Genomic DNA, 25,808 nt, shown 5'->3' on the forward strand with positions numbered 1-25,808 from the left:
TTTCACAGCAATCCTGCTTTAATGTTTTTCTCTCCTTTTATTTTAGACTCCAGTTCAGACTGGAGTCAAGGAATGTATCTTGCTCAGACCCAGGGATCTGACACAATATCTGAAGGAATAGATGAAGGTGAAACTTCAACGGATTTACTTCCCCAAAAAATTAAGGTAAAATAGGGCTGATCATTTTCACTGTGGAACAAGAGTGACAATACAAAAAGCTAAGCTTACTTACTGCTTAATTAGTGAGTAGTGAGCCTTTTAGATGATTTGTAAAGTGTTTGCTATTTAAATACATTTTAAAATGTTTAGAAGTGATACACATTTCATTTGATACACAGTGATATACCATTTCATTTAACATGGAATCTTTCTCAGAATTTCATGTTAGATTGTTAAACATCAGCTGTAGCTGTAGGCTTGTTCTCAATTATAGATATGTGAAATTTAACTCTTATTATAATGTGTTGTATTTCTTGTGTATTTGTAATAATGCCATGATAACCTATTACACAATTGTATAGGTTCTATAATTATAGGTGTAGAATAATATCTATATTACAAAATAAAAATAATTTATGTATTATAAACAATAAAGATATCGTGCTTTTAATTATATTTTGGGGGAAAAAAAAAAAAAAAAGATCCTTTTCCAACAAATCATACCTAGCTTAATTGTAATTTCAAAAAATGAATTGCCAAGCTTGCCTGAAAGCTTTACAGAACTTTGTTCCACTGCTTGACTAATATAGAACTGAGTGAGATTTCTGTTATTGATATGAGGAAACATAAGTAGTTTCCTTATACAGATCAATGCAGAAAGTACCAGTATTCCAATATGTATGAAATACCATTATTGTTAAAGCTGACACAACCTATTTCTTTTTGTATTATTGTAGGGTTTGCTGAGAGCAGTCCATCATGAAGGCGTACAGGTGCTGTCTCTCACTGAGTTTCCGTATGGTGAGAGAGAGATGTCACCTCCTAAGCAAGGACCAGATTCTTGGCTTGAGGAAAGGAAAGCTTTTCTAAGCACCATTTCATCTCTGAAAGACCTGATTTCAAAAATGCAACTTCATAGAGATGCTGAGGTATAAACAATATCATGAGTCTTTCTAAATCAAAACTAATTTATAAGAACCTTATGTAAAGCACATTGATAATTCAGCTTTAAATAGTACAAATACATTACTACAAGGCAAGATTTCAGGAATGTGCAGTAAAACTGCATGTTGTTCTTTCTGTTAGTAAGATACGCCTTTAATTACAGTTTGCATTTGTTCTTCTATGCATCGATTGGTTTTGACCTTACAGAATGACCTTTTAAAAAATAATTCTATTTTGAAAGCATGTTTCCAGTAGCTGTTAAATGATACCATAGTGAGAGAAAAGAGAAGAAAGTAATTGCTTAAAATATAAAACAAAATTTAATATTAATCAGGGACTTACTGGGACTTGCAAACCTGTAGACTTTCAGTTATATGTTGGTAGTTTCCATTACTTCTGCATTCTCTTCAACATGCAAAGTGGAAGGGGGGGCAGTACAGAGATCAACTTTACATCATTATGAAATTAAATATTCATACACAGTATCTGCCCACTACCACATAGCTCTGTACGAGTCTAGAAACAGAATGTACGTACATGCAACATTATGAAAACTAAAATGATAGTGAGATAGTGTGATACAGTGGCATGTATAATAACTATATGGGGCTGTTTTCATTTATAAAAACTAAGTTACTCCCATCTAAAACGCAGGTACAAGTTTCATGAAGCTGAGCATTTGTACATGCAGAAGAAATCAATGTGTGCAATAAAATGTATCCATTTTACGAATGAGAGACATTGCCAGAGATGCTCAATATTCCAGTGAAAACCCACACTTTGCATAGATGATAGCATATCTATTCCTGGTGTAGTCTTTCAGTTCTGTTAAATGTTGAAATTGGAATTATATTTTGTTGTAGATTTATGCAAGTTCAGAATCTCCTGAAGGTGACTCAGACTGGCGAGGAGAACTCCTGCGTGCCATTCAACAGGTTTTTGTGAGGGAACAGAATGTTCTTCTTGCTGTGTTTCAAACTGAACTTGCGGAACTTGCAGGCACAAGAGATGCAGTGATGTTGATGAATCAGTTAGAGCACAGACTACAAGAGCAGGTGACTATTTTTATGTTGAGGCTTGTTTATCTCTTTTAGCTCTTGAAATTTTAATGTATATATCACTCAAAAATATATATATTAATAGTAGCTGTGACATCAAATGGGTGAAAAAAAAAAAAAGGGATGCCTTGTAGGAAGAAGAGAATTCTTTACTAAGAAAAGTTTTTGGATGCACAAGCTATATAAAAAATACAACCTTCAGAGATAAATTTGAATTAAAAATAGTTGTCCTGAGTGTGATTTCATTAAATTAATTATGTTACACTGTCTGAGAGAAAAGGTAGCTTATATATATGAAGAAAGTTATAAGACGAGTAAGATACAAGGTTGCTGTGGGGTGGAGAGAGGTCACTTACCTTCTTTGGGGAAATGGAAGGATTAGTGAGGAAAATCATAATTTGCCATAAAACCGATAGCTCTTCTGATTCTATCATTTTGATGTCTAGCAGAGTAATAAATAAATATTTTTTAAAAGAGAATTCTTTCTAGTATTATAGTATTGTGTTATCACGACTTAATTGAAAATGTTTTGAATATATGTGCGCTGTGAATATATTATTAAATTTTATACCCACACCACAGATATTCTAACAAAATCTGGAGTTCTACTTTCAAGTATGTTTTCAATCCTCCTAGGCTACTGATCAGAGAGCAGCAATGGACTGTCTTCAGCATGCCGACAGAAGAAGTTTGCTAATGGAAATTCAAGTATTGCATGCTCAGATGAACACTATGAAAAGTAATCCAAAGAGAGAACAAGAAATTGATTCAAAAAGCCAAGGTGATTTATGTGGTAATTTATGTTAATTTCTACATGTTTTCATGCCAGCACTCATATAGTTTTAGGTGGAGAACTGTTGACATTTTTGCTCTCCGATTTTGATGCTCAACTTATATTCTGAGCATGCTTACTTCTCATCTTTTTCAATCTTATTGGAGTAATCCTCAAAAAATAAAATATAGTCTGTGTTGTTAGGACTTGTATCAAATTAAAAGTGACATGAAGTAATTTCAATTGCTATAAAATTGAGTTTGTATTTTAAAGTTATTTTCTGTGCTTCAGTGTTTAGGTTCAACAGCTTTGAAATTATCAAAGTCAGATAGTCAATGATAATGAGTGAATTAAGAAGCAGTTAGAATGTGCAACAAAAAGTTCAGAAAACAAATGTATTTTAAGCTTAATCTGAAAATGCTTTGTGTTCTGTTACAAATATTTGGTAAAAAGTATACGTACATAGCTAGCTTTGTGTTGGTCATAATCCAAACAATAAATAGTGATATGGTTGTGCATACAGTTTTTAAATAAGTTTAAGAGCTGAAGTGATTTCTTGGAAGGTATGAAATGTATTCCAGTGAAATGATGTGGTTTTACTTTCACCCCACTATTTAAAGATTTTTTTATTTATTTTTTTAATATCACTGCTAGTGATAGCTTTGTGGTCATTCTTTGTGCTAAGGGAATCTAGGACCAAATAAGTGGTGTTTGATTACTAGACTGATTTCCTTGTTAATGGTGCTCCCATTAGAAATGCTGGAGTATAACATGCAGCAGAAGCAGTCACAAATACTTGAAATGCAAGTAGAGCTCCGGAGTGTGAAAGACAGAGCAGCTGAGCTGCAGGAACAGCTGAATTCAGAGAGAATGATGGGTGCTGAGCTGAAGAATGAACTTGCACAAGCCAAACTAGAGCTTGAAACAACCCTGAAAGCACAGCACAAGCACTTCAAGGACCTAGAAACCATCAGGTATGGCTTTCAGTGTCAGCCTTTCAGTGCTGTCTGTTGTCACCCCAAGTCATAATACTGATTTCATTAAGGGAGTTGATCTCATGTATTGTAACTGCATCTCAGTTTTTCTGTAGAGCATGCCTAACAGAAAATAGACTTCTGTTCCATTGGACAAAAAAGAAAAGTTCTATAGATTAACATGATCTGATTCATAGTTTGATTCAATGACTCCTTAATATCTTTTTTATTATTTTGACACATTATACTGCTGTTTACAAACTAGTAAGTGGACCATAGCACCATATTTATTAAAGGGCTTTTTTACTTCTAAAATGTAACATGGAGACAAAATTGCAGAGTCTAGATGACTTAGCAAGTACTTTCATATGAAATTCATATGACTTGAAATGTTGCTTTGTTATGGCCAACAGCAGAGGTACCAGGCAACATATTTGGTACCCAGGAAAGCTATTACTATTGACATCTTTAGTAAATTGGCATGCCTGTATACAGTATTTTAAAATTCAGGTCAGTGATAACAAATTAAGAGAAAGTTCAAATTTATGTTGCCTTACAGGTTGCCTTCTAACCTTTACTGATCATCAGGAGCAAGGTTCTTTTGCCTTTTTTTATTGTTTTGGAAAAAAAAAAAATTGCTAATTTGCAAAAAAGTGCAGATTTGGGGCATAGATTCACCCACCCAGAAAAATCCTTTGAGATATGTGGCAGCAAGATGTTGATTTGCATCCTTTCAAATTTTGGCCAGTGGTTGGATTAAGTTGAACACTAGCTACCTCTGAGCCAATTCATGGAGAATGGCAGCTACAAAGTTAGGAGTACGGACACACTTTTTCTGTCATTTATGAGCCATGCAACTCTTTTCAATGATTGAATGAGCTTGTTTTTTCTAAATAGGCTTTTCATTGTTACACTACTACACAAGCAGTGTTCTCAGTTCACAAAATGAAGTATCAAGTAACTGCTGTTACTGTGGTAGCATGAAAGCCATGGTTTAATGTAAAGATTGCCCATTTCTTTCTTAGGACTGAAGTTAAAGAAAAAGCAGCTGAGCTAGATATCCTCAAGGATACAATGGCTGGCGAACAGAAGAAATCAAGAGAGCTACAGTGGGCTTTGGAAAAAGAAAAAGCTAAAATGGAACGCAGCGAGGAAAGAAGAAGAGAAGAGCTTGAGGTAAATGTTCCAGGTCATTTGGGATTATGGATCATTTAGAGTTGAAGAAAGATGTATTAAAGCTATGTGGCAAAAAAAAATCAGTAGGAATTTTACAACTGTATTCTACACTTAATAATAGGCCCCAGCTATACAAGGGGACAGGACACTGCTCACGTAGCTACAAGTAGCAACCCCCACAACCTAACTCATAAGTAGTACTATTTTAGAATGTCATTTGAGGAAATAAGTTGTTTGTCTCCATTTTAAAAGTCAGCAGTCTCACCTCATGAAAACCACACTAAGGAGTTTACTTTAGGAGAAAATACATTAATAAGTTCCTTGGTACTTCTGCAATATCTGGTTTAGTGAGGGAGAGAGCAAGTATCCTAATACATTAAGACAAAAAAACAGTCACTTCAACAGCACAGATTTATCTGCATCTTGAAATCTTAACTTGGAAGCTCATTGTCACAGTTTTAGAGAGTAAAAGGAGTTAGTTTTCTTGAACTTGATAACTATAGCTGTTTGTATCTTATAAAAAAGTGTGTTACAAATCTTCTTGTTTTACAGGATGATCTGTTTTTAGAGTAAAGGCACCTGTAATACATTTATAACATCAAGCGTATTCAGAATCTTGACATTAATTTGTGAACTGCAAAACTTGTTAAAAGCAAAGTGTGCAGAGCTAGCCTGCTTGCAATTTGCAGAAGGTAATGCAAAGTTCACACACATTGATTTAATATTTTTTCTTCTGTTTCTTATGGAAGGACTTAAAATTTTCACTCGAAGATCAAAAACAACAGAACTTGCACTTAAATAAACTTTTGGAGCAAGAGAAACAACTGTCAAGTGAGCTGCAGCAGAAAATTGAATCCCAAGAAGCACTCAGTGCTGCCCAGCTGTCACGTGAACGAGGCCGTAATTCTGAGTTGCAGGTGCTTCTTGAATCAGAGAAGGTTCGAGCTCTTGAAATAAGCAGTGCCCTAGAAAGAGAAAAAGAGCTATGTGCTCAGCTTCAAAGTGCTGAAGATAAGGGGCAAGCTGGAACACCTAATCCATCTGAGGAATTACTTAAAGAACTACAAAAACAAATGGATGAAAAGCATGACCGTATAGTGGAGTTAGTAAGTGAGATGGAGAAGTACAAACTAGAATCTGTGCAAGTGAGTCAGCAAATGGAAAAAGAAAGGCAAATCCAGAGGAAAGCATTGCAAGCAGAACAAGATGCTAACATAGCAGCACAGAAAAAACTTCATGAACTGGAGTCCAAAGTAGAAGACCTTCAGTGGCAACTTGGACAGAAGGAGCAAGAGATTCATAAATTAGAGAATGAGACAAAGAAGTTACAGGAAGTAATCCAAGAACTGCAGATCAAAAAGCAGGAGACTGAAGGAAAAAAGGAAACTGAAAGAACACCAAGCCACAATCAAAATGAGGTACAGTAGCACTGAGAGCGATGTGTGGTATCGAACTGTGCAATTTTGCTTCTAATTCTGTTGTACAATTAATTTTGTTTATCTGTGCCTTTGATCTATAAAATAGCCTGCAGATTGCATATGCCAAAGTAGAGGCATCAGCAAAAGGGAAAGTGCTCTATTTTGGAATAGTAAATCTGTTCATGCATGTCCTCTGAGAATGAAGCTCTAGAGATGTGTAAGGAAGAGGGTGAGCAGGAGAAATGCATCTGACTGTATACACACGCTTTGTGTTTTAGTGTAGTGGAAGACTAATAGTCCTCCCACCCAGTTTCATGGATGAGTTCAGGAGTGCTCCAGATCAGTGTTCTTAATCTTTAGTCCATAAACCACAAGTGGTCTTTGAAACGTCATAAAGCAATCTCTCAACAATTGCAATAATTAAATGAGTATGTAGTCAAACAAGCCTGTGCATGGATATATGTATGTCAGCAAGCAAAACAAAAAGGAGAGATCAAGGTGAAAGACTACTTTCAGAATTCAGCCTAGTTTTTAGATGACTGAAAGTTGGAACCATTGTTGCATGTAAGTTTTTCTCCCTCATAAAAGGTTTGGGCAGTTCTATAATGGCTTTTAAATGACTTTTAAAAAACTTTTAAAACTTTAGAAACTTCCCTCAAAGAGAAAAGTGATAGTCAGTGAGCGATCTGTTGGGAGTCCCAAAGGAGGTGGTTGACAGGAGGCTTCCCTCTTTGCTGAGCGTGTTTGTTTGCCCACCCTGGAATCATTGCTTCCCCTTAAGCAGCTGTTTCTCTGTGGAGCCAGGAAGGACATTTTTGTCTTCACCTGATTTGGCGACTGCTTTTACTCTCCTGAAGCACTGGAAACTATCACAGCTAGAGGCAGGATTTGAATGTGTTGACACCCTGATAGCATCAGGCTTCCTGCTGCTCTCAGTTCGTACACGTTTCTGTCCTGCTCAGAGGTAACTGTCAGCAGCATGGTCCAGGAACAGCCTTCCCTTGGATCAAGTTGGCGGTGGTTCCTGAGGCTTTTCCCTGCCTCAGTGTGATCTGCTTTCCAGGATCTATCTGGAGTATCAAACAGTGCATCTCCTGCTGCTTCCTGGGACGTCTGCAGAACCCTGATTGGGTTTTGTGTGTGTGTGTTTTTTTTTTCTCATTGGTACCATGCTGTAGTAAAATATCCAAAGCCTGTGACTCCGTGACCGTGGTGGGCATTTCCAGTCCTGTTTCTCTGATTGTGGATTGGTCCCAAAAACATTTGGGTACCAGTGCCCAAGTTCCAAGCACAATTGGTAAAGGAGATGATGATGGAAAACAAAACAAAAGGCTGGGTGGCTTCTAACCAGCTGAGTTTACTGGATGGCTTCATAGTCTAGATCAATGACTGCTAGATCTTAATCAAGAAAGGATCACACTGTACCTCTCACAACGAATAGCTGCAGTGATGTACTGCAATAGTGTAGTCACACTGCACTCCTTTCAGTATCAGGATTTTGTTCTTTAACTTTGAACATATTTCAGATTTAATATTTTAAAGCACTATACATGCATTTGAAATCTGTATATATATCTATGTACAGACTACTTGGGATACACCCAATGAGAGAACAAGAAATTGGGTTCTCCAGCAAAAAATGGAAGGAGCTGAGACAAATGGATCAACCTACCCCACGCTGACAGGAGGAGGAGGAGACCTATCTGCAGCTACCGAAATTCTGGAAAATGTCAAACAAAAGCTGCAAAACGCATCTCCAAAGCTGAAGAAGTTGGCTCGAAAAGCTGCTAGCAGGTTAGACCAGTCTTCAGCTATTTGTTTTTGTTAATAGCAGCCAGCAAGCTGATACATCAGGTTTTAATCATAGTTCTCACACTATAAGCCTAACTAATTTTTCTGTTTTTCTATGTTTATATTATATGCTTATTTTTACTTGATGTGCTGGTGTAAAACAGGATCACAGAGTGCCAAGTGCTTTGTTAACTCTTTCATGTTTAACATGGTCCTTTATAAGTTACAACAAAATTGTCTTCTTTCTCTGCAAAATGATGAGATTTATGTGGTTATGGTGTAGGTAGAAGATTGTTTTAAAACAATTCAGTAATAGAAAAAATCACTGTGTAAGGGGAAGAATATGGGAATTACTGCTATGGATATATCTGCCTAGTTGTCGTGTCAGCACTCCCCCCCCCCGAGTTATATTTTGTAGTCAAGTGAAATGGATCTTGATTCTTACTTGCTTGGGTTGCTGTCTCCTTATGGAAAAAAAAAATGTGTAGGAGGTTTTAATCTGTTTTTCTGTTGCTGTGATAATGATTTAATTTTAAACATTTATTCTGAAATATTTTGGGTAAAATGAAATGCATTACATTTTAAAAATACCCTAAGATTTTTCTCAAATAGATACAACAGATAAGTGAGAAGCAAAATATCTCTAAATGTTCTTCATGTAGAATATTCTGTTCTCAGAATCAGTAGGAGTTCTTCAATGTAAATTCGTTATACACTTGAGCCAATTTAATTTAAATACCTGAGAGTCCCTGGATGTTTTGATTACGCTGACATCTCTCTGATAACTCTGCTGACATGATTTGCTAAAGGTCCAGTGGGTGTTTACTGATACCCAGTGTGGCTGCTGTGTTAGTCCGGCTTCATGCTGTTAGACCATGCGTGCTGCTGAAACTCTTGATGTAATTTCAGATTGCAGTTTGAAGCAGCAGATGATCAAGACTTTATTGCAATACAGAACACTATTGAAGAAGTTATTACAGAGCTGCAGAAACTGCCTGGATTGCCCTATCTGGAAGAGGTGAGCGTGCAATGTTACAACTTTAGTGGGAGATTTTGGATGATGAGATGTGAGTGGAAAGCAGCAAGTAATCAAATCTGTGGCTATCCAGCTCTGTAATTCATGGAGGAAAATCTCCTCCAGTCAGTATGCTGCTTTGGAGATGGTGAAGTGTAAAACTCCCCCTATTCCTTTTATTATTATTTTCTTTAATTTTAATTAGCTTAAAACCAAATCTTCAATTTTCAGATTAAGACTTTCCCTTTATAATTATTAATTTTTGAATCTCCTAGTTTTTCTTTGGAATCTCCTAGCTTTTCTTTAGTAAAACATATGTACAGCAATATTTCTTTTGCTGAGGAAACTTTTCTCAGTACTTTCTGATATTAGAGTCAACATTTACTATATTATGTTGGTAAAACACATTTACTTAAATTGCCCTGTAATTACCAAAGGAAAGGCAGTCAGAAACTGAGCAGTGTGCACTTGTATAAAACATGAGCTGAGGTAACCTGTTACAAAGATTTCAGCAATATTTGATATTAACTCAGCTCGGCTGGGTCCTTACCTGCATTTTAAGCAAGTATATTCAACATGATTTGTAAAAAGTTTTGGGTCTTTCCTTCCTTTAAGTTAGATAAATCTAAGCAAAGTTTAAAAAAAAAAATGCACGTTGTTACAGTTGGATTAGTTTAATTTGCATGCGAACATCCTGCTGTTACATACAAGGTGAGCATAGAAGAAAAAGTCACATTAACCTCTCGATTTCATGTACATTTCTGTTTTCTCTGAGTAAGTTATGACAAAGTTATTGTCGTGACCCACAAAAGGATTTTTACTTCAAGCCAAAGTTACTTTCGAGTTGGCAACACAGATGTAATGGAATTTATTTGGTTTTCTTTTTTCCTTCTAGCTAAAGCTAACGCTGCCACCAGGAACTCCGTCTAGCTCATTGACTGAAAGGCTGCTGCGACAAAATGCTGAGCTGACAGGCTTTGTCAGCAGGCTGAGTGAAGAAAAGAATAATTTGAGGAATGCTGTTATGAAACTGGAGGAAGAACTGAGGAGATACCAGCACAGACAAACTTCTGGAGACTATGTATGTCTTCAATGGCACTAATTAATGAAGTATATATAGGCATGAAAGTGACGTGCTGTGAGACTACCCTAATGCTCAAGCTATCTGACTTTCTCGACTTTCTTCCTGCAGAGTAAATGGCTGTGAGATATTCTTGTCCTATGGTCTAAACATCTTGACTCACTTAATGTACACTTTGTGATTTTAACCACCTTTGTCTTTTTAAATTCCAAATGCTTCTTTCTTTGGTTTGTATTTATTCGCCCAGACAAACAGCAAATAGATACAGTTAGCTTCAAGATGATGAAGCTATTATGGTTCAACAAGAGGGATTATTTTTTAACGTTTTTTTGGAGTAGCTATATTTTTCTAGGGTGTTGAACAGGCTCCAAAACTCACTGTATCACTGTGTCAGGATGCCAGTATGACCTCAGATCCTTTCAGTCAGTAGTTTTTTCTCAGTAATTTAATGAACTCTCCACTAAACCAATGACTAGAATGACACAGCTCAGTCTTTTCCAAACTGTGTGGCTCAAATTCAATTTCTTTCCCCTTCAGTCTTCTAGACACTCATCAGATCTTGGAGTTAATATTGATACCCTTGTTGCCTCTGAGAAGGAAAACTGGAACAGAGAAAAGCTATCACTGCAGAAGTCTTTGAAACAAGCAGATGCAGAGCTGTCCAAGCTGAGAGCAGAAATCAGGAGTGAAGCTTTCCTCAGAGAACTGGGATCAGATTCTGAAAATGTTATTTTAAGGGTAGGAAAACTTTGTTGCTTGCATAGTAACTTTGGCTGGGGTATTTTTCATATTGTTTTGGGCCTGCTTTTTTCCTTAGTTCACTCTGCTTATGCTAAGTGAACAGATTAAATTCAGATTTTAAGTTCTTATCCTCACACACATAACTCTGTTAACTTTTCTCCCCACGAATGCTAAGCAAGCACCTGTGTTGTCATTTTGTGCATGCTCCATTCCTTGCTGCTCAAGTGGTTCTCAAATTATGAAGCTACATTCAGCACACGTGAGCTGTAGTGTGGTCTTCTCCGTGATAGCAAGAAATGCATAATCCCAGCAATGCTTTAGGAGTAGAAACGTTAAAAGTTCTAAGACTGATGGTTCTTCTTTTGTTTTTCATCTTATAGAGAATTTATGGCAAATACCTACGAGCAGAGAGCTTTCGGAAAGCTCTCATATATCAGAAAAAATACTTGCTGCTGTTACTAGGTGGATTCCAGGAGTGTGAAGAAGCCACGCTGGCCCTCATTGCACGAATGGGCGGACAGCCTTGCTACACAGACCTCGAAATCATCACTCATCATTCAAAGGGTTTTACAAGGTTTCGCTCTGCGGTCAGAGTGTCCATTGCGATTTCAAGGTAAACTGAAGGAAGTTCTGAACAGACGTGGCTGTGCATTTTATTGTATACATTTCTAGCTATGTCACTGAATCTGTAACTTCTCATGTTCCACCCTGTTTCAACTGTACACTTCTGGTAGTCATGAATGTAGTAGGTGCTGTGCAGGATAACAAGTTGAGCAGAACATGGGTAAATTCTGTAACAGACATAAGCTGTCTGAGGTACTCAGCAGCCTGATTCTAGTTGAAAAACTCATGGCTCTGTATTTGATAATCAAAGACAGAATATATTGGATACAGTCATAATTTTAGAAAGATAATTAGTAGCAATTCTAGAGTGTGCGCTCATTTACAAAGGTATTTTCTGCAACTTAATTTCCTTTAACAGTTAAATTCTTACATGTAAGCATAATACAGATTGATGAACTAATTTTATCCAGCTGGGTTGTCCTTTGAGGCCTCAGGCTGAGGAGGAACAGGAATAGATGAGAAGGAACAAGTGAAGGCTGTTACTGTCATGGCACTGCTGTGCTGCTAGTAAGCCTCCTTCACAAGGGTTTGAACTCCCAAGTAGTTCTGCTTGCTATTGATCTGAGGTTTGTACGTAGTGTCAATTCTAGGAACTATTCATATACCTACTGTAAGTGAGACTTTTGCTCATAACACTCTGCTGGTACAATTTTGGGAATATGACAGGGCAAAAAGTTTATTTATTACAATTTTAAAATGCTGATGCCCTGCTGTTCAGTTGCTTGACCCATTTGCTGTCCATTTTGACTTTATGTAGTTCCTCTGGAATCACTAGAATAGCAGAGGTGAAACTGAAAGCAGATTTTGGCAACAGATCGTTTGCTGAGGCTCTAGGAATGTATATAAGGAAGTTTTTTTTTTTTTACTTAATTGTCAGGTTTTAAATGCCTATGCATTATTTTTGCTTGCTATTCATGTAATTCTTAAGTCTGTCTTCCAGAATATAACAAGCAGATTTTTTTTTGACTGTTTCATTTAACCTGAAGTTTTGAGCTTGTTTTCTTTTTTATTTTGTTTTTCAATTCCAGAATGAAGTTCTTGGTTCGTCGATGGCACAGAGTTACGGGTTCTGGTATACTGAGTATCAACAGGGATGTCTTTAGCCAGAACACAGGTAAATTGTAGTCCAGTAAAGACTGAAAAAATGCTACTAATAAGTTATGCTGCTGCTTAATGAAGATGGTTTTTCGTTTGCCTTTTCCTCATCTGGAATAAATGGGCTGCTGTGCCCCCTTCCTTTTGCTATAGTTGCTTGGACTAACCAGTTTCTCAGGTTTCTGATAGTTTCCACACCTAGAACAACCACTTGTCTATATAATACATCAGGGAGTTTCTCTCGAGATCTGCACCCCCAGCTCTGAGAGGGAGTGCTGAGGACAGGGACAGGTGAGGAATCAGCAGCTACAAGTCCCCTGCAGAGTCACAGGCAGGGCCAGCAGAGTCTCTGGAACTGTCCTCCCTGGCCCTTTCCCAAGAACAGAAGTCTCTCATTCTCATTATAGCTTAAAATCTGGGAAATAAGGTTTTCTGTTTGGCTTTTTTGGTAGCAGCAGTGTTTTTGTTTTCGTTTTTTTTCCCTGTTCTGCTCAGTCTGTGAGAGTTCTGTCATTAACATCAGGCTAAGATTTCACCTCTGGTTTTCTAGTTTTAACAAATGTCTACATTTTGTTAAACACTTTTTTTAGTGTGTGACATGCAAACAGAAAACTTGAGTTTGAAATTCCCAGTGAAGTGCAAAAGGTATTACTTTGGAGGTTTGTTTTTTTCAGTTTTCAAGGCAATGTTTTTTATGTGTTTAGGTAATGAATTACGGCCCGATTCATTCTCTGGCGGCATGGATCTTTATGGAGAGCAAAGACATTCCTGTAGGTCTCGATCAGATATGGAGCCTCCCAGATCTCCTATAAACTTCCAGCATAAGTAAGTTTTCTTTCAGATTCTTATTATCTGCCAGAACACCATTTAACTAAATGAATGTATCAGTGCTTACTGATAAGGCTTGTAAACTTTGATGACAGATCTTATTTTTTTTGTCAGGAAACATAACAAATTGCATCTCAGGTGATGTGCCGTCAACATTGGATAACTTCATGTGGAGCGGTGGGCTCAGAGCTAGTAAAGCAGATTGGATTTAAGCCATTTTGGTTCTTCATTTTTTTATAAACCATCTCAGTGTTTGTAATCTTAGTTTGTGGCAACCATAATGATTTACATCTATATACATTACGTGTATGTATATTTATGTATATTTTAGTTATTCTGGACTTATACTTGTAGAAAGTACTGAGGAAAGCCAGAGTCCTGTAAAGATGGCCATGTCCTCGTTCACACGAGCTTCTTAATAGAAATCTACCTACAGCTTCTGCTGCAGTCTCAGTAGGATTTTGCAGTCTCTGTCCCAGAGCAGTGCAGGAACAAATCAGGTGCAGTAGAAAGAAAAGGCAGGCGGGAAAGGCGGTTTCTCTGCAGGAGGCAGTCTGAGGGCTCGGGCAGTAAATGGTAGGGAGGTAGTACTCTGTGGGTAAGGTAGCAGATGCACAGCCAGTAGGTATCTCTGCTTACAGCGTTCTGCTATGTCTGCTGACACTTCATTATCTGACGTTCTGGTTTTTAAAAACACGCATGTCCTTCTGGTCCTAGGTTCCACAGTATGCATGCCGACTTGAACCCAGTCTCATTCGCCTGTTCTCAGCTGCAGAACTACGATCCCGAACGAGCATTAACAGACTATATCAACCGGCTGGAGGCACTGCAGAGGCGACTGGGAAGCGTACAGTCAGGTGAGGGCTCAGGTGCTCCTCCCTGCGTAGTGCACGGTGCAGTTCCAAGGTGGAACAAGCGTCTGCTGTTTCTGTGAGGTGTGTTACAAACAGCTTCGATTTCAGGCTGTTTCTGCCTTAAACAGCAGGTTATTCTCTATTAGGTCAAGCAGCATAGTAAAAAGAAAATTGTTAAATTATTTGAAGGGAGGCCTGCAGGTGTGCTTTAATTACAGATTTGGAGTTTATCAGTAACATGTTAAGTTTCCCTGGTGTCTAGTAAATGCGCACTGAGGGTTCATTTGGCATCTTTTTAAGAGCTTAAGCTGGATGGAGAAAAGCATACCCCAAAGACTGGGAGTTGGCGTGCAAGGGAAACTTCTTTGTACCACTTTGATTAGAGAAGTTGCAGCCTTCCTGTTCCGTAGATGATAATTTTGGTGCTGTAAAAGGCACCAAGGAAATCGTCAGATCACTGGAACATAATTCATGAAACTTGGTGATTTGGAGCAGTTACTGCACTAGTTTTACTTCAGCATAAAATCCATCATTTGAGGAAGTTTTGTTCTTAAGTGCTTTCCTGGATAAAATCTTTCAAGTTTTTGTGAGTAACATGTCACTTGTGAGTCCTCACCTGCTTATTCCAAGTACTGCGATTAAAATCTTTCTCTGCCTTGCAGGTTCGACTTCGTACACTCAGCTGCACACTGGTATGAGAAGATAATACCTTTCCACCACCTCCATCGCTGGCAGTGGGCTGTCTTCTGCAAACCAGTGCTCTTTCTGTGCTTCTGTACAACGCGTATAGTGTGGGACCAACAGAACACAGCGCTGCGACTGGACGCAGTTCGCCCGGACGCAGTTCCATCCCAGCACACCCCGTGCAGACTGGGACTTATGTATATAGGCACTTTGTGGTCATGCAAAAAAAAAAATCATTAAATTACATGTATATTGTGGAATGCTAATTTAAATGATTAACTTATGAAGTGTGTATTTATCAAAAGGGTGCAAAGATGAAACTGGTGTATTAAGGAAACTGAGCTACATTCAGAGAAGTTCACTTGCACTTTTTCTGGCAAGGCTACTGAAGTTACACGACTCCCGTAATATTTGCTACTGGCAGTGCAGACAGAATATCACTTGTAGAGACCTATTTTTGTAATGGTAGAAGTTTTGAATTTTATGGGTATTTTGTCAAAGTACTGAAATAAAGATGACTTCATGCTTTTAACTGTGTTCTACTCTGTGAAAGTTCTTAACGTTGAAGAACCGCTCCCTGCTTCACAGTGAACACGTTGCTGCTACCTGTGCTCCTGTTCTGTCAGCTGCATTGTTACTTTGCTTGGACTCCAAAAGCGCTGCTGCTTGCTAGAAGAGAGGACGAGGGTAAGCTTGGGTTCTGAGACAGGGCTAGAAGGGAGGATGCTCTACCATCAGAGGTTTTGTGACAGTTACACCTGCATTAGGAATGGGGGGACTGGGTAAGCCCTTGCTGCAGTGAGCAAGGATGAGAGGGGCAGGGGAGGGAGGTGGGAGTGGGGGAGCAAAGCTCTGCATGATTAACTTTAATGCACTCATTTCTTTCTTGTAAGAATAGATTCACTTAGAAAACTGTTCCAGAAGAGAAAGGTTGAGCAGAGAAAAGACTTCCACAAGCAGTTTCTTTATAAATTTAATTCAAAACTCCTGAGCCAGAGCTCGTGACCATTTATCACCACTCATGAACCAAACACCATGTAAGAATCCTGCATAACGCAGTACAAAGGGAAACAGTCAGACATTTAACTTAATTAATGGCCCTTTTACACAAGATCATGTTATTTACACAGAGAAGGTAGCCAGCTTATTGTTACTTTCATATTTACACCATGCTTTCAGAGATTATCATCTCTCAAAATTATTTTTTTTTTAGCAAATTAGTTGTTGCTTTCCAAACCTCTTTTACAACCTGATCACGTTACACATTTAACTTAGCGTGATGATTTACAGAAGACTTTTCTACCAACATGTTTGTAGTCTGCCTACTACCACTCAGCTGTCTAGTCACTTTTTTAAAAAAATAATTACATGGGCACTTTCACCAATCAGCCAAGGCCCCAGGCAGACTTTGACATGATTCTGGTTGCAGTAGGGCACCCAGCAAGTGCCTGCCCCCTTGGTACCTTGTATCCACTAGTCACAGTAATTGGATACAGGGCACGGTACGTAGTCTTACCTGTCAGTGTCTGGGGAAAAATTATTTTCAATTATTTTTCAAAAGCAAAGATGGTTGGTAGAAGTAACTCATTTCTTCACCTTAAAGGGGTCGCATGCACACACAGAAGACAGTTTCTCTTTCAAAAAATGCATCAAGAAGGTGGTAGAACAAGCAGTTGTACACAGCAGCATTAACAAATGAAACAGCTGTAGAGGCACTGCAGGTGGCAGATCACTGTTGCTCTCCTACAGTAGAGGAAACAGTTCCCATTTGCCTTCACTTTGTTATAATTTTACTCAGAAGTCTGTTAGTTTACGCAACTTACGTTCTCAGCTCCAGGCTTTACAGTGACCTCCTCTTGTATCTGATAATGGGGTTATTGGGTGTGTGTATCATTGTTGTATAATTGATAGTTGGAAAATAGTCATTGATGAGGTCAAATTCATACAAACGAAGCAAAGTAGACCAAATCGTCTTAATCTGGACATAAGCAAAGTTTTCTCCAATACAGCGATGACGGCCTAGGAGGAAAGCCGCAAAAGCAATTAGAATGCGTAGTTATTAAACCACCTTTGACAAATTAACTTCAGAAGTTTTCTGTGGACTGTAATTGTTTAAAAAGAAGCAACCTCGGGCTCTGAGCCTGCAAATGTACTTATGTAATTTATGAAAGTCTTGTTTTCTGAAGCTTTCACTCAAAATACTGTGGTTTATGCAATGAGATTGTGCTCTGTTTTCACCAAAATGCATTAATTTATGCAACACTGAGGAAGAGTTTGTAAAATTTGAGAAAAGAGCATTGATTATAACCATACTGTGGTCTTATCTGCAAGCTGTTTGGGCAGTTATGCATCTCTACATAGACTTCTCTCTCTGCCTTAAAATGACTTCATATTATGAATTTTTTACCTTGACTTTAAAAGACTTGAATAAACTCAAATGTAACATATGGTAACAAAGATTTCTTTTTTCAATTGCTACTCTGAGTCATGTATGAGTCATGTATGCAACTATGACTGATGCAGAACTATCACCTTCATTCTCTTAGCAGCACTTTCACATTAAGAAAACTTTCAGGCAGCAAAGGAAAGGAAAAAAAAATGATGAATCTCCTCAGCTGCTACAGCGCAGGGAGATGCTGTGGGATGGCCAGCACAAGGTGTATGCACTCTGGGAGGGATTCGTTCCCTCACCACACGCAGTTACTCACCAGCGCCAAAAGGAACATATGCAAACTTCTCCCCCGCTGCTGGGTTATCCTGAAGGTAGCGGTCAGGCTTGAAGTCCAGCGCGTCTTTCCACGAGTCCCTCAGACGGTGGTTGACAGTGGGAGATACACAGACCTGGTGGCCGGGGGGAATACTGTAGCCAGCAACAGTCTAGGAGGGAAGAGACAAGACCCCACACGTCACACCTCTCTCTTTTTTTCTTTTGACAGTGTTACCTGAAGTTCTGTAATCATGGGACTCAGATCTCAGAAGAGATTTTGGCTAAGTCAGTTAAAATCAATGCAGCACAGCAAATTTTACTTTAGATTTGCCTAGCTTGTATTGTTATGTAAGAGCAAGCCAAATTTTTCCAAGATAGCTATTTAAAATACCTGGCAAACCACAAGGCTCACTATTTTGTCCCATTGCACACATCAGTGAGGTGCCCAGCTCCAACCTGTCAGCCACCTCCTCGCAGGCACTGGGTGGCTGTTGCAGGGGCTCCCAGAGTCCTCCCTCGTCCAGGCTGGACAAGTCCCATGCCACCTCGGTGGTCCCCTGATCCCTACAGGTCACCAACACCTTGACTGCCCAGAAACCTGGACACCAATATTCCTGTGAAGTTCACAAGCACCAAGTAACAGTCTCTTCCCACAATCCGCTCTGGCTACGCTCCCACTGGTACAATCCAGAAGCCATCAGACCCTCACGGCTCACCATACTCTCCCATTTTTCCTTATGTCCAGCAAGACACCTCCCACCCAGCCTCTTCCAGCCCTATTCTCCCAAAGCGAAGCAAGAGCCAACAGGCGGGCTCACCTGGGGAGTTTTGGCCATCCTCATCATGGTCATTATAGGAGGTCTGAGCCTCAAAGTTTCTTTCAGACAGCGATCCAGCAAAGAGAGATCTTTGAGCTGCAAATATAAAGTAAATGATGCATCAAGATATACATACCCACTTGCACAAGAAGGTATTTTACACCATTTAAGAACAAATAAATAACCAAATAAAGGAACAAGCAGCTCATATTTACATGTACTTCATTTGCTACCCTGACAATTTTTCCCTTGATTCAGTGAAGACAAGGAATTAAAGCTCAGTGCAATCAGTTCCTGACTTATCTGACTGATTTGTCTCACAAGTGCTTACTAAGAGAGATCACACCACATCCAGTTCCTCAGTGGGGATATGATGATCTTCCAGCAAGATCATGCAGCAATTTTTTTGAATAGAGTTTGTAGCAAGTGCAATTTCCTTAATCAAGGCTGATAAAAAATAGCATCAGACTGAAAAGTTACTCAAATAGACACAGCACCGTTGGCCAGTATGTCTCCCATCACCAACTGCTTGTTACAGATCATGATTCTAACACAAAGCACGTGACTGTATTTGACTTTTTTAATGAAAATCTGCAAGTATAACAATATCCCTCAGGAATAATGAACATACAAACCTGGTCATAAGTTAATGGTGGCAAGTCATCTCCACAAACTGCTTTTTGCTCTGCATAGCACTGCTCCTGTATTGATTTGTCTCTGGCTATGAAGAAGCCAAGCCAGGCACTGGTGGTGGAGGACGTGTGCTGCCCTGCCAGGAGCAACCCGATAAGCATCCCAGCTATCTCGTCATCTGTCAGCGGGCGGCCATCCCTGTTAGAGGGGTGTTAAGGGGTTAAAGGGTGTCAAGTTAAAGCTTCACTTCATCGGGTTTCCAGTTACAGCAGTGTTAACAATTTTTTCTAATCTACTTCGTGCTCCTCCTCCTGTGTTGGCCACCCTAAATGCAGCAGCTAAAGATGTAGCAGGAGGGAGAAGGGAGAACAGGGGAGGCAGACTCCCTGGGAGCCCTGAAGAAAATCACTCCTGCACAGCCAGCTTGTTGCTGAAGATCTCAGAAGTCTAAGTCAGCATTTCTAAGTAAACTTGTTTTTAGGAACACAGCTAGGATCAATTGCTGGCAACAACAAAAATTCAGAACATCTTTCTTATTGTTTGGTAGACAGTTTTAAAGTAAACAGCTCAAAGCTGAAGTAAAATATCTGTATTTATTTTTCTCTATAGAGAGAAAATAATGACAAGTCTTCAACCCCTTTGCTTACTTGTACGAAGCATCCAGTAGTGTTTGGAGCATGTCATCCTCCTTTTCCTCAGAATTCCGACGTTTCTGGATAACCTTGTAGAAAATATTCTTTATCTCTCTGTGTGCTCGATCTCGACGTCTGAGATTCAAAACATGTCTGTTAGCAACTTTGTATAAGGTAACACTAAATCCTTAGGAAGGATTTACTGGGATGTCTGGAACATGGGAACAAAGGGGTTTGGATAAAATGCTTCAATTGCTTCAATCTCATTTCTGGTACCTGAAGCTTGGCAGAGGCAGCCAGCCAGGCAGCAGCCAGGCAGCATGCGTGAAGCCCCCATCCAAATCGGCATACAGCTGCGCCACCTTCTCGTTCAGCAAGCTTCTTATTTCCTTGCCATGTAGGCAATGACTTGCTGTCAAAATGATAAGTTCTGAAAGGGCTTCAAACAGATCTGAGGAAAGATTTGAAAGAAGTGTTACTGAAGACATATTTTAGGCAAGATGTTACGGTTTACAGGCTAGTTTACAGTAGCTTTTTTGTATTTTGAAGAAGCGAATAATAAATAACTGAATACATATTAATATTTTAGTAGAGTTTTAGCTTGCTTTTCCTGGAAAATGAAGCATGTGATTTTAAATTTCTGTGGTTTTCATCACATCTCTTATCTAATAACTTTTAAATTAGATCATTTGATTTCAACAACTTTTTTCTAAGGTATTTTCTAGATTTTTTTTTCTAGGAAAGCTATTAACACTTCCAAAGTAAACAATGCAGCACAAGTCTAATCCTTAACAAAAGTAACAGAAGCCACACGAAAACTTACACTTGAAATCCAAATCCATGGGTTACCAGCTAGTTTTGCTGTTTTTTGAATGATTTTTACCTATTTCTGACACCAGTGTGCCACAGTGGGATTGAGAGAGTACTGATGGGCTATGTCTAGCAGGCAGGTTGTTAAGAAAAAGAACTCCGCTCAGCTCCCAATCTAACCGTGTCACTTCTACAGCTGCAGTGCAGATGATCAGGAGCTAACACCTCTGACAGTCACTCCAGAAAGTCACACAGTACCTTTTCAAAAGGACTAAGAAACAGTCACACTGAAGTGACTGGTACCATACAAATCCAGCATGATGCAGCCAGCGACAGGTACACTTGCTATTGGCAGACCAAGAAAGCACAAGTAGAACAGTTCTTAAGGCCTGTCAATGATTTTTCCAAGCAGCTTTACTCTCCAGTAGCCTTAGATTTGATTAAACAAAAAGGGTATTTTCCATGTTTTTTCTAATCTTCAGTACAATTTTGCCTACATCGTTTTTAATTTAACATGGCAGTAAATCGTTCCCAAAAACATACTGCTCCACCATGCATCAGCCTTCATTCCTTCCCAGAAAATCTAAGTAAAAATGCATCTGATTTCGCTTACTTTTTTCTCCACTTTCTCCCCATGCTTTGAAATACTCCTTTGTTTCTTCTTCGATCACAGATACATGCTGCTTAAACTGGGCAATATTTAGTCCAGTTTTGAGCATCTTCTTCTGTTCCAAAAATACCTAGGGGAAACAAAATAGAAGAAGCAATTAGAACAAGGATCATCATATTAATGTAGCTAACAGTTTCATATAATTTGCATTACAACATATAAAAAGTTTTTTTAAAAAAAAAGATTAGGTTTGTAGTGTACAAGAGTGTACAAGATACCCAAATTTGACGTAATAGGTAATATTCAATTTTTCACCTTTTTTGTTTTTCAAGCAAAACTTCAGTAACATCCAAGTACTAGCTGAAGGGAGCAACAATTCTCTTCTACAGTGCCAAAACAGAAAATAAAACATTTTATTTGTTAAGCATTAGCATTGAAGATACAAGAAACACTCAAGAAAGGAATATGGAATGCACTTTCATGTACCTCATTATCACCTACGTACACGCAGCTGATCAGCCCCATGCCTGCAGTGTTTGGGTTCAGTCTGTGTTCCTTGGTGTGCAGCCTCCTCGCTTCCCCTTCCCTCTGCTCTAGGTACCACCGCTCCTTTACAAGGCCCCAGGATGTCACTGCCCACAAAGGCTGACCCAGGAGCACGAAGCGAGCCATTTCCTCAAGACATGGTAACCTTCACATCCCTCTCACCTTCCCTTTTTTCTGCATGTGGACTCACAGCTCATAAACCTCCTGCTAAAGAGCTCACTACTAGATGAGAACCATTCAGTGGGTTGATGGGACTCAAAGGTATTCAAATGATTTTTAAGCCCCAAGTATGGATTACAGCATCTGTCCTACACCATACCGGGGACAACTGACCAAAAACTGGCATCCCACCGAGGGCTCTCCATGCACTGTAAAGTTATTTACCAAAAAGAAGGCATAAAAAGAAAGGTTGCTTCCTAGGAACTTCTGCTTCCAGAAGGCAGCGGGGCTACAGCAGTCTGCCAGGGTCACACATGTGGCAGAGTTAAGGGGACAGGCATATTTTGCCCAACAGTGTGGTGGCCCAGCCCCAAGCAATGGACAGAACCCAGCAGGGAGCACACCCTGTGTCACTGCAGTGCTGCTCCAAGAGAAACCACCGGCACAAGGCCTGGAGGGAGGAGACAGAGGGAATGTGAACTGATACACAAAGGGTGTAGATCAACAAACCTAATTACCAGAATTACTGATAAACAAGGAACTTCCTTTCAAAGAGTCCTAATTATATTCAAACAGATAGTCAACCTTAAGGGGTGGTTCTTCCAAAGCAGGAGTGGAAGTCCCTGTCAGACTGAGGAGGAGGAGACTAAGCTGCTTCAGCAGAGAGAAGGGGGCCTTAAAAGAAAGTCCCAGATGACCCACCATCGGCAGGATGCCCAACAAAGGCCTGAACAGCTCTCCAAACGCCTTCCCAATGTCTGAAATCAAACCATAGCAGTAGCCCTACACACAAAAAAATGGCTCAGCTGTAGCAAAATGCACTCTAGGCACAACCAGGCACGCTGCCTTGTCAGCTTCACACAGGGGAACGTGTCTCTAGAGTTAATCAGTGTGTGCCAACAGCAAAATCCCTGCATCGCCCAGCTGTGGAAAAAAAGTAGCACAGGTGATTTTCTGAAAAACCTCAATCTTCAGAAATAAAAAAGGAGAAGTCCTTCTAGTATCAAAGGTATGAGTAAAGGAGAATTCCAACAGACTCACAAGGCTTACTGAGTGCTAAGATTAGTCTCTTGACTAAAGCAGAGCTTGAGCACACCCTTTGTGTAAGCCTAGAGACCTTTTATCAGAACAGAGCAGTACGTGGCGGACACAGGGCTGCCACTGCTACCAGCCTGCCCTGTTGCACAACAGACTGCGATGTCACCACAGGCAGAACACAGACTGCTGGCAGAGCAAGTTTCTCCCACAAGCAGCAGATTCTGCAGCTTACATCTGTCACTACCAGCTACATGCAGAGGCAAAGCAACAGCCAGAGCTTAGCTCGGAAACCATGGTACATGACACAGCCACCTTCCTGCCAGACCCAGGCAGGCTGCACTCTGCAAACACACACAGCCTGATTTTGGTCCTAGCAAGACAAACCTCGTGGCGCCAATTGTCAAATTATTACTCCTGTGTACAGATTTGGCATGGCACGAATGAGAAACTAGCATTCAGAAGGAAGACCCAATTGCTCACAAAGGAAACTGTGGTCAGTGACATGTCTAAGGGAAGGAAAAAAATAAAGACCATCTACCAGTTCCCTCTATGGTGGGATTTGGTGGTTTCTAAAACTAAAAAAAGTAATGAATGGTCAGGTAGTAAATAATGCAGCCTAAACGTGCTCAGGCTTGATCATCCAAGTGAAAGTACAACTGCACCCGGCCTTCTGCCAGGATTGCACAGGAACACCAAACCCAGCACACCGAGCCAAGCATTCACAGCTGTCTAGTCGGAATTTAATTCTCCTAGCTTTCTTCTCGTTTCATATGTAAAATACATACCGCATTAGGGACATCATAAGCGACTCCCTTCCCAAAAACAGGTGTTGTCAACCGGGAGTATACATCCTCTGCATTCAGGTCTTCGTTTTTACTATTGAAGAGCAGTGCAGCTGCATCACTACCCAGTAAGTAGGTGAATGTCTTGCCAACCATCGTGAAACTGAACACAGGTCCATACTATGAGGAAAGAAATAACAGTTCATTTTTAAAATGTAGGAACGTGAATCATGCAATCATTATCTCTTTATGTACAAGCTTCTACAAATCACTATTCACCTAAGAAACAGTTAGAGATCTAATAAAGATATAAACATTTTAAACTATATTTAAATTCTTCTCCCAATAGACTTGTTAGTGCTATAACTAACACGTGTGATCGTGCAAACTGTAAGACTATTATGCTTAAAAAAAATCAGGGAAAAAAATGACACCATGAGAACTGGCAGAGACACTACAAGAATGCAGCAGCCTCCAGTAACCTACAAATGCCGTCTTGGAAAAAAAAAATGGATTTAGAGTTATGCACTGATAATTAAGAGCAAATAAGATTTTAAACATTAAATGTCAACACCAACAGATGCTCACATACTAATCTTAGCTTGACTAGCTTGGAGAAAGACAAGATTTAAGCTTATGACTCCAGAAAGTTTTAGACAACATGAAACATATCAATACATCTGACTTTATTGGAATTAAGGTTTACTGCCTTAGACCCTTTCTTTTGGGCTGTTTAAATCACCGAGGTTTTATGCACCAGCCCCTTTAACATTGCTGAATACCTTAAAAGTCATAAAATCACCTACTATAGAGGCAGTCAGCAGATTAGGGAAGAGTGAGATTAAAAGACCCCCATTAAAGCAAAAAATAGCATCATGAAAATGGATTTTTAATTAACTTGTGATTCAACTACAATTTAATTCAACAGTCTGAAGAAACCACAACCTATTGTGCATGCTTCATTCCATGTTCAAGGCAGTAAGAGAGACTCAACAGTTTTTAAACAGAACTTAATAGATACACAGAAGTATTTTAGCACACGCTCAGCCATTCGCGTAAGAAAACGTACCTTGTCGTAAGCGTTTTCCAAAAACTCAATGGGACTTTTTCCAAATGCTATCGCATGCCCAAGGAAAGGGATGCTTGACGAAATATAGGGTGGGTATTTCTGAGGAAGAAAGAGAAAAGAGACTGAATTTTCTTCAGAGACTAACGAGATGTCTCTGAAGACATGCGGGGCGCCCACAGCTGGCCCAAGACCCCCGGCGCCGCCGCCCCCCTCCGCAGCCATCCCCGGGCAGCCCCCCAGACCCCCCTGTCTGCATCGAGCCCTCTCCCCGCCGGCCCCCACCACCTTCCCCGGTCCCCCCCCGGCTCGCACCCGCTGCTCGGAGCCGACGTGCCGCCGGTAGCCCAGCTGCAGCAGGTAGCCCAGGCTGAGGACGAAGGCGGAGGCGGCCAGCGCCAGGGACAGGGGGTTGCCGACGGCCACCCGCTCCAGCAGCGAGCCGCCGACCTCCAGCAGGCTCAGCATCGCCTCACGGCTAACGGCCGCCCGGCCGCCTCACGGGAACCGTCGCCTCACCGGTAACGGCCAACGGCCGCCCGCGCGCCGCGGCTGAGGCGGGAGGGGATGGGGGGGGGGGGAGGTGCCGGGCCCCGCCCCCCCGCGCTGGGCTGATCTCTGCCCATGTGACGCCTGCCGCCGGCCGGGCCAATGGCGGCCCGCGCGGCACGGGGTGACGGCGTCTGCAGGGCTGCCGGGGCCGCCATTGGGCGGTTGGCGGGGAGGCGGGGAGGGAGGGACGGAGGAGGGGGCGGTGCGCGGCATGGCGCCGGGGCGGGGGCGGGGGCTGAG

At 40.3% G+C, this 25,808-nt stretch overlaps 2 protein-coding genes across 7 annotated transcripts in view; one reads left to right on the forward strand and one right to left on the reverse strand.

The window, feature by feature from the left end:
• The window catches only part of AKAP9 (A-kinase anchoring protein 9), a 114,067-nt gene extending 97,417 nt beyond the window's left edge, over positions 1 to 16,650 (forward strand). For all 5 annotated transcript variants that reach the window (XM_084511969.1, XM_084511966.1, XM_084511967.1 and 2 more), the window contains 16 exons: positions 47 to 165; positions 897 to 1,088; positions 1,968 to 2,159; positions 2,799 to 2,943; positions 3,689 to 3,908; positions 4,934 to 5,084; positions 5,834 to 6,502; positions 8,088 to 8,296; positions 9,203 to 9,311; positions 10,204 to 10,389; positions 10,927 to 11,127; positions 11,511 to 11,743; positions 12,783 to 12,868; positions 13,554 to 13,674; positions 14,395 to 14,534; positions 15,194 to 16,650. In XM_084511969.1, coding sequence (XP_084368095.1) covers positions 47 to 165; positions 897 to 1,088; positions 1,968 to 2,159; positions 2,799 to 2,943; positions 3,689 to 3,908; positions 4,934 to 5,084; positions 5,834 to 6,502; positions 8,088 to 8,296; positions 9,203 to 9,311; positions 10,204 to 10,389; positions 10,927 to 11,127; positions 11,511 to 11,743; positions 12,783 to 12,868; positions 13,554 to 13,674; positions 14,395 to 14,534; positions 15,194 to 15,237 — 3,017 coding nt within the window. In that variant the 3' untranslated portion in view covers positions 15,238 to 16,650. The remainder of the gene's footprint in view (positions 1 to 46; positions 166 to 896; positions 1,089 to 1,967; positions 2,160 to 2,798; positions 2,944 to 3,688; positions 3,909 to 4,933; positions 5,085 to 5,833; positions 6,503 to 8,087; positions 8,297 to 9,202; positions 9,312 to 10,203; positions 10,390 to 10,926; positions 11,128 to 11,510; positions 11,744 to 12,782; positions 12,869 to 13,553; positions 13,675 to 14,394; positions 14,535 to 15,193) is intronic.
• CYP51A1 (cytochrome P450 family 51 subfamily A member 1) lies at positions 16,176 to 25,601 on the reverse strand. 2 transcript variants are annotated; one of them, XM_084511972.1, is made up of 11 exons: positions 25,332 to 25,591; positions 25,020 to 25,118; positions 23,954 to 24,130; positions 21,429 to 21,555; positions 20,282 to 20,456; positions 20,021 to 20,140; positions 19,376 to 19,571; positions 18,741 to 18,836; positions 17,924 to 18,092; positions 17,039 to 17,234; positions 16,176 to 16,958 (listed from the first exon to the last, which is right to left on the reverse strand). In XM_084511972.1, exons 1-10 carry the CDS (start codon positions 25,482 to 25,484, stop codon positions 17,056 to 17,058), a joined length of 1,491 nt encoding a protein of 496 aa, XP_084368098.1. In that variant the 5' UTR covers positions 25,485 to 25,591; the 3' UTR covers positions 16,176 to 16,958; positions 17,039 to 17,055. The 2 variants fall into 2 exon arrangements, with proteins under 2 accessions (XP_084368098.1, XP_084368097.1); XM_084511971.1 differs by having other exon boundaries at positions 16,176 to 17,234; positions 25,332 to 25,601.
• Between the last annotated feature and the right edge of the window lie 207 nt (positions 25,602 to 25,808).

This window comes from Aythya ferina (genome assembly GCF_964211825.1).
Source record: "Aythya ferina genome assembly, chromosome: 2".
Classification (NCBI taxonomy): domain Eukaryota; kingdom Metazoa; phylum Chordata; class Aves; order Anseriformes; family Anatidae; genus Aythya; species Aythya ferina.